This window comes from Coloeus monedula (genome assembly GCF_965178545.1).
Source record: "Coloeus monedula genome assembly, chromosome: 5".
In the NCBI taxonomy this organism is placed as follows: domain Eukaryota; kingdom Metazoa; phylum Chordata; class Aves; order Passeriformes; family Corvidae; genus Coloeus; species Coloeus monedula.
The window spans coordinates 60,429,789-60,438,332 of NC_138785.1; the positions used below are offsets into that span (position 1 = coordinate 60,429,789).

General features: G+C 44.4%; 1 protein-coding gene across 2 annotated transcripts in view; it reads right to left on the reverse strand.

Annotated features, from left to right (window-relative positions):
• The window catches only part of CPEB2 (cytoplasmic polyadenylation element binding protein 2), a 53,173-nt gene extending 44,885 nt beyond the window's left edge, over positions 1-8,288 (reverse strand). Inside the window, exons 1-2 of one of the 2 annotated variants that reach the window (XM_082282709.1) lie at positions 7,005-8,288; positions 4,093-4,371 (exon numbers count right to left, since the gene is read on the reverse strand). In XM_082282709.1, the coding sequence (XP_082138835.1) occupies positions 4,093-4,371; positions 7,005-8,198 (1,473 nt within the window). In that variant the 5' untranslated portion in view covers positions 8,199-8,288. Of the gene's footprint in view, positions 1-4,092; positions 4,372-6,330; positions 6,386-7,004 lie in introns of those variants that run through there. The other variant, XM_082282710.1, reaches the window with a different exon arrangement.
• Positions 8,289-8,544: the final 256 nt, after the last annotated feature.

Genomic DNA, 8,544 nt, shown 5'->3' on the forward strand with positions numbered 1-8,544 from the left:
TCACTGGTATGTGTATCATCTAGATCAGCCATTGAAAATGTGAAGTGGTATTAAATTGTACTAAAACTGTCATATCAAAAATTTGAAATTCTCCAAATGGAAGTGATTCTAAGGCAGAAGAACAGGACAGCAGCTTAAATTAAGTACCTAAAACTAACACCTGTTGTGACATACAATTTTAAACCACATTTTGTTTTTTATGTGATTGGCTTTCTTCAAAAACTTGAGCACATTTCAAAAAGAAAAATCTGCATTTGTACAAGATGCGACCTTACCATACCAATCCCCAGCTGGAGAGCTATGTTTAAACACAGAATAACAACACTCAGCTTTTAGGACCATGAACATTACACACTGCTTGTCTGAACAAACAGGAAGGACAAATCAAGGTGAAAACCACCTAGACACGCAGTGTATTTCCTTAATTCAAAAGAGACACAGAAATTAAATTCCTGTTCATAGAATGCAGTGTTTTTCGTGGAATGAAAATAGTTGAACACTGATGTCTAGTATTGAACATTTTTAACGTGTTTTAGTAAGATTATTTGCAGGATGGTAAGAAAAACTAAGCTTTCAATCAAAACAGGATACTGCAGTTCTTAAAAAAAATAAAAATTTAGAAATAGTTAATTATTTTCATTGAACAAGAAATATAAATCAAAAAAATGGATATACAAAACACTGATCTCTGTCCTTGTGTTTTTTTACAGAAATGCCTGGAGCATGTTTTTTTTTGGGGAAAAACACTTGTATCAAAAAGTTTAGAAATATATTTTCAGCTTTGTACCCTATAATTGGGGGGTTTTTGTACTTTAGGTCAGGGAATAAAAGAATATTCATATTTTTCTGACTTTTTGAAATGCAATGTAAGTGCCTAAAGTACAATCCCAAGGGCTGTGTAAGGTCAGTGGTGCCAGGTACGTTCTTCTAGAGAATTAGATTATCTAAATAAGGAACCTAAATTCTCTCTAAGGAGAGAGAAATAGGCCCCTCAATTAAATGCTTAAGTTGTACAGTGTCAATACTTGACAAGATTTCTAACTGTTCCTTTAATGTTTCAAGTACAAGGCAACAACCCTTCCCTATATGAAGTACCTATAATGGTGGAAGCAGTATGACTGAACTCAGAAAAAATTATGTCTACAAGGTTTTATGTCTATGAAAGAACTTTATTTGATGCAGCTAGTATCATCTAAAAATCATGAGAAAGGCAAAATAGCTTCTCACAGTGAGCCATGTAAGAAAAACTTGGCTATAGGCTTTATTTGCTCACATTTAAATCAGTGTTGCCATGATGTTTAATTATTTTTACTTGAAACCAAAACAAACCGCTGAACTTTTTAAAAATCCTAAGGGATGACTTTCATAACTTTTGTAAGCAAAAGCGGCTTTGCTGCAACTAATGTGGCCATTGTGAATTCAACTTCACACGGGATATGTTTCAGTTTTAACGAGGAAGTACAGAAAATCTGCTTTCATCCCTACAAGCAAAACTCATAATAGTTTACTCAGTTATCAGTAAAGGACACTCATTGTCACTGGTATATTAGTTTAATGTTACACAGTTTTTAATCAGAATTGATGTCACTTCCATTCCGGGGACCACACATCAATGCCAATACCAAATAATAAAAAAGTTTGATGGAACGGCAAAGCTTCAAGCTTGGATACAATTCCTCTGTGGTTTATCTTGTTTGTATGAGGTACATGTTTTTCAGAAAATGGATCAGCAGATGACATGCTGAACGCTATGTGGACTTTGCAAAAATATTTAGCATTTAAAAAAAATGGTAGCTGAACATTAAAGATATACACAAAGTCTCTGAGAGCACTAGCTTTTCTAAGCTGTTTTTAATTGCTAAGTCTGAGCTAGCTAAAGTTTGGAAGAGAGGTGCTCTGTCCCCTCCCCTACAAAATTTTAACTGCAGTTAGGCCAAAGAAACAAATATTCTGCAAAACTGTAAATGATGCATTATGTATCCAACATGCATGCTAAAATGTGTTTGCTCTGTGGAAGCTTGGAAGAGATAGGTAACTTCTACACACACATAAATACTTTTGTGCTACACTTTCCAAATGGCACAAGATTTAATTAGTATTATTTTTCAGTATTTTCTGAAATTGCTACTGTATCTTTAAGAATTCTCAATCTAAATACCACAGCCTTTTATGGAAGGAGACAAGCACAGCGCAAATCAGCAAGATGGGTGTTTGACAGCATTGCAATTGCCAACAAGGCCTGATGAAAAGAAGCACGAGCTCCAAGCTCTGTTTAACTTTTTCATTATGACTTGAAAAATGTAACAGTCATCACAAGGAATTAATCACATAACAATAGTGTACTAACTGAAAAACAAGAACACGATTTCAGTGTAGCAAAGTAATTTATGGAAACATCTAGTGTTTCCACAATAGCAGTAGATAACACTGCAACCCTTCAAAGAGGTTTATTTTTACTGTGTTCTGCAACTATGACTTTATACATGTCACGGAGATTTAAGCATAGACAGATCAACAGCATAAAGATATCCAAACAGGCCTATTTTATTGGTGGGTCTGGTGCTCATAGGTGTGACCAATGACTGAGAATGCCCAACTTCTCACTCTGACATTTTAAAAAATCCCCCAATCCTTACACAGAAATATTAAGGTATTAAAGTTAAATTGCAAGGATTTCTTTTCTACCCTATTACACAGAAGTTATTTAGATGATAGCCTAAATGCACAAGACACTTGCTCACACATAAAATGAGTTAATCTGTATTAGACAACCACTGTAGAAGCTTCTGAAAGTTCAAAGTATTGGTCATATGGACTCGTAAGACATATTGCATAAGCAAATACATTCACAACTTGTGCTTAGCTGCATATGAATTCCAGTGTGTGTGTCACAGCGGTTTCAGTGTATAATGGGATTAATATTTTTGTATCTGTCCCTTAGGTTAAGATCTTTGGGACAGATTTCAGCATTTACTTTCTACTATTTTTGCTGCCCTGCACTGCAAAGCATTACCAATCTCTAATACGTTTTACTTAATACAACACAGTTCCTGAAGAGTACAGCTTTTTTTTCCCCCCATCATTCTACCCACATAAAAAATTATTCTACTACGATATTTTAGCTAGCAAGGCCACTTAATGGAACCTGTTTTCACAGTATGGGCAAATGCATATACTTGGAGCATAATTTCGGCATGTCCGGAAGCCACGTTAGCTTCAAAAACACTAAAAGTATCAGAGCACACCTGGGCAGAGTCAGGACATGGCCTCCTGTGCCAAATTCACCAGAAAACTGGTAAGAAAAACCAGAATTCTAGTGGGAAATCCGGTCCCAAGAAGCACCCTCTTCCGACTACCTCAGCTACATAAGTGTTAGACTGCCATTTATGCAAATACAGCTCAAATGTGGTCACGATTATGACAAATGAAAGGCCTCCGCTAACAAGGAATGACTAAATTAATATAGGTAAGAACAGGAAAAATAACATTTTACCAAGAGGTTACTGAGGCTGCAGTTAAATGACTGAAAGTCACATAAGATGTCACTGGCAAAATTCAGGAGGTGAATCCAGATCTTTAGTTCTAAGACACATCCTTCTGTTTAATGCTTCTAAATCACAGGGCTTCCAGACAATACAAAAACAAAAGGTGCTAAAATGTGGAGGAAAATGATCTCACACACAAACATCAGCCTAAAATACCAGTAAAAGACAAACATGACAAAGACTCGAGAACCATCTACAAAAGTAAGAAAACCTATGTACAAGGACAAGCAAACAAACAAAAAAACCTTGAGTTTTAAAGGAATTTGTAAGAATATAAGCATTACCACAGGCAGAAAATACTTGCTGGATTAAACATACTATGTTTTATTGCTTCATCAGCGCCTCCAGTTTGCATCTTTCTTGACAATCAATATTCTTATTCAACTGTGAGAATCATATATTGCTGAATACACTGACTAAAAATAATACAGAAACACAATTTCCAAACCAAGTATCAGGGCTGCAACCCCTGTTTAATTCTCATTTAAAATTAATGAAGTAAAAATGCTATACAAGACTATGAACACACCAGGTATACCATCCTTACCTGCAAAGGAAGGAGAGTATTACTGTTGGTGTCAGTTCGGAAAACATTATCTTCAATCCACGATTTTGGTGTCAGTGATGGAGTAGAGCGAGTAAATTTAGGAGGAGCTATGACATTACCAGAAAAAGGCTTCTTCAAAGGAGAGATCTGGTTCATAGTTCCTGGAATTCCCATGTTTCCAGTTCTACGATGGTCTCTGCCATGCATTCCTCCCCAGGATATATTTCCCGTGCTCCAGCCGCTGCTCTGATTGCTCCAGGGTGACTGCTTCAGAAGAGGCTAAAAAAGAAAGATTAATTTATATTTTTGAAAATACTTGAAATGCTTTTCTACTCAAAAAAAACCAAACCCCAAAACAACCAACCACCAAGTAAGCCATGTGCAGAGATATCTATGAACCACTCTCTCCTGATAACATGCAAATTAGTTACTGAGGCAAGGAAGAAAACACAGCTTCATTAAAAAAAAGTCATTCCTACTCCCCCATATATCTCCCCAGTAAACACCTTGTGCAGCCAATTTTGATTATCATTTTAGTACCTCGTTGCATTTTTAAAGCTATGCAGAAGACAAATTCCAGGGTGTAAAACCATGTCACAAAAAACCCTGAGACCAGTTTTTATCATACATTACTTGATATTGTATGATGAGGTCTCTGCATAAGTAACAGAAGAATTTAAAAAAGATTAAAAAATTATTAAAATCATATTCATATTTCTACTAATAATTATTGCTACTCAGTGAGTAGTATTGCACTGCAGTGAGTAGAAATTTAAAAATTTAAATGGCAGATTTAATTCCCCTTCCCAAGTATTTTAAATACTATTGTCTTAGTATTACCATATAAGAGCAAAACCAGCACTGACTACTGAAGAGAGAATCTGTTTGAATGAGCTATCTTAACATTTCCACATTAAAATGCATTGTTCTGAAGCCACTGCTCAAATATTTCTGGAGTCATGAACAGACCAATTTCTGGAGTAATGAGTCTATGGGATTCTGCAGGGTGTACTCTATAATTTTTTTTTTCCCCATCTAAGTATGGTGTATCTTACACTTACATAAAGACACTTTTATACAAGTGTATGTAAATACACTTACAGTAAGTGCACTATATTCTCTAATATGAAAATGGAAGAAAGAAGATTTTAGAAAGAAGATTTTTAAAAGATTAAGGTTTTATTCCTAAACTACAACTTCTGCTGAAAAGTGACCTATAGTGGTTGTCATATTACCAAGAGGTGGACCCACTGAGCATGACTGACAGTGAAGAAATGTATTTAGTAGTTTCAAATCTGACTGTTCTTGGAAACGCTTTTTCTCAAACAGAAATGGAATGGGGGTGCATGTGACGATTCTAAATTCAGTTCTATGAAGTGAAAACACAGTACTTTTATCTCTAAGCTTAGCTGCAAGCAACCCTCAAGCTGCAATTCTAATAAAAATTTAAAGCATGTCAGTATGTTATATATTAGGTAAAAGAAAACTTTCTGAAGACAGAACGATAAAATTGTAACACCCCCACCACCTTCACCCCCCAGAAAACAAACCAAAAAACCACTAAAACCATTCTTGGTCAAGCCATCAGGAAAACATCCTATTCTATATAATTATAGATAATTACGTTGTAAAACTTGGAACGCTTGCATTGGAATTTTGGGAGAGGCAGGTACTCTATTATGAAACGAACCTTACGAGATAATGCCAAATGTTAACAAGCCTCTAATATTGCTAGCTATGCTGTCATGGCACTGTTTAAGTATACCTACAACTTGCAGGTGAGAGAAAATTCCTGTACACCTCACTGCTGGAGAATTGCTTGGAATTTGCTTGAAGAAGGTTATTATAGATGTTAAGGACAACTAGCTCCTAAGCATAATGCATCGAAATCAGTTATTGAACAGGCACACAATGTGAGATTCCAGTTCTGATACAAACGAATCTCCGCCCATTAAATCTGACAGGATTTAATACTAGAATGAAAAAAAATTAAGATGAGGCCTATTTAACTTCAGCCTTTCATAACTGAGCAAATTATTGGAGCAAAATGGGCTTATTATGCAACAGCTGGTAATACTAACACCAATTTCCTTCTTACTGATTTCTTATAATATTCTGATCCAGTAAAAAACGTAAACTTCCATTTTAACACGGGATCGTTACACCCCTCGTTTAAAATCGGATTAAAATCGGTCACAGAATTACCAGAACTTGAAACACTGCGCTGTTCTCTCATACCCATTCAAGCAATGTCAGTCAAAACCCATGAAAAAGCAGTACGGTGTCAACTTTCGCATGACTCTCCTCTCGGCGACCCGTGCCCGTCCGACCGAGCCCGCCCGAGGGCCGGTCCGCGGCTGGGGAAGGGGCTGCCCGGGGGGGCGGCGGCGGCCGGAGCTGTCAAGCTCATTGTTCCGGGGACAGCGCGCCTGCCGCGGGCGGCTGGGGAGACAAGGGGGGCGTTTTCACGGCGAAACTCACAGATACCAACAGGGCCGTCTGAGCTCTTTTTTTAAGAGCAAACCCTCTCTTCTCGTCCCGAAAAAAATCCGGCATCCCTCGGTAGGCGACGGCGCACCGAGGAGGGCCAGAAGAGCTACCCCGGCACCTGCCACCCGGAACGGGCGGGCAAAGTGGCCGAGCGCAGGGCGCCTGCTGCCCGCAGCCCCCTCCGGCCCGACCCCTCCGGCCGCCCGGCGCCGCACCGGGCGGGGGGCGCAGGTGCCCTCCCTCCCGCCGGGCCGGCCCCGCCCTGCCGCGGCCCCGCCGGGCTGTCACCGCCGCGCAGCCTCGCCCGGCGCCGGCGAGAGCGAAACCGCCCGGCTGCCGCGGCCGGCCAGCCGAGGGCAGCGTCCCCCCCCGTGTCCCCCTTCCCCGCCCCGCGGCTCCCCGCCGAGGCCGCCGCCCGGTACCTGGTGGTGGTTGTAGGAGTTTCTCTGCTGCAGGAAAGCGGCGGCGGCGGCCGCCGCCTGGTGTTGGTGCTGGAGCTGGGGGCTCACAGGGGATCTCCGGTTCTGCTGTTGCTGCTGCTGCTGCTGCTGAGGTAAATTCATCTGCGGCGGCGGCGGGGGGGCGGCGGCCGAGAAGGGGCTGCTGAAGGGCCCAGCGCAGGGGTTGTGAGGAGACACCGGCGAGAAGCTCTGGAAGAAAGCGGGGTTGATCGATGACGGGATCCCCGGGTAAAAGCTGGTCTCGGACTCCGGGCTGGGGGGCGGCATCGCGCTTATCTGCCCGCCGCCGCCACCGCCGCTGGAGACCGGAGGCTGCTGCGTTTGCTGCGGAGGCGGCGACGAGGTCTGCACCGACCAGGGGGTGCCGAAGCCGGGCAGCGGCGGAGGAGGAGGGGAAGCCGCCGAGGAGGAGCCGCCCCCGCTCTGGTGATGGGGGCTGGGGATCTCCGGGCTCTGCAGGCTGCTGAAGCCAGAGCCGAGCCCGCCGGGCAGGAGGTTCCCGGGGCTGCCCAGTAAGTGGCTGTTCGGGGGGGACTCCATGGGGGGCAGCTTGGCTCTCGCCTGCAGACGAGGAGACGGAGGCGGATTCACGCAGGAGGCGGCGGCCACCCCCACATTGGGGTCCGCGGACGCCGATCCCCCCGGGCAGGAAGGGGCGAGCCGCTCCGAACCCCCCCTGTCCGCGCCGCCTTGGTGCTCGGCGGGGCCGACGGGCCGGTGGTGCGGGTGATCCCCCGTCCGCGGCGGCTCCAGGGGGTGAGCGCTGAGGAGCTGGAGGTGCTGCTGTTGCCTGTGCTCCTGCTGCTGGTACTTGTCAGTGGGGTGGCTGAACTGCTGCTGCTGCTGCTGCTGCTGCTGAGGGGGGTGGTGATGATAGTCTGGGGGGTGGTGGTTATTCAGGGGGTGGCTGCTGCCGAGCTGGGCTGGGCTGCTGAGCTGCTGCTTAAACTCTTTCCTCTTCTGGCTCAGCTGAGGAGGCGGCGGCTGTGGTTGCTGCGCTTGCTGCTTGTTTAAATCCTGGTGGGGGCTGAGACAGGGTTTAAAGTCAGAGGAGGGGTGGCCGAGAGGGGGGTGTCCCGACGCGGGGCTGCTGCCCAGCCTCTCGCTGCTTGGCTGCTGCTGCTGTGTCACCCCCAGGAGCAGCTCATCCTGCATGTTTTGATGATGCGCAGCAGCGGCCGCTGAGGGGAAACAGGGAGGGCAGCGGCGGACAGGCTGCCGGACAAACCGGCTACAGCGGGCAGCAAGGGGCAGGAGGAGGAGGAGGAGTGAGGCGAGGCGGCTGCGGCCGCTCCGGGGAGGGGAAGGATCCGGCGGTGGGCAGGGGCTGGGGTGGCCGTCTGCGGGAGCTCCCCTGACACCGGCTCGGCGCAGAGGTGAACCCCCTCCCCCAGCACACTAAAGAGACAAAGATTATTAATTATCTTTGTGGCGAAGGGTTGGGGGGAAGAGTTTGAACACCCGCCTGTCGCAAACCACTATGCAAGTCCCAAAACAGCTC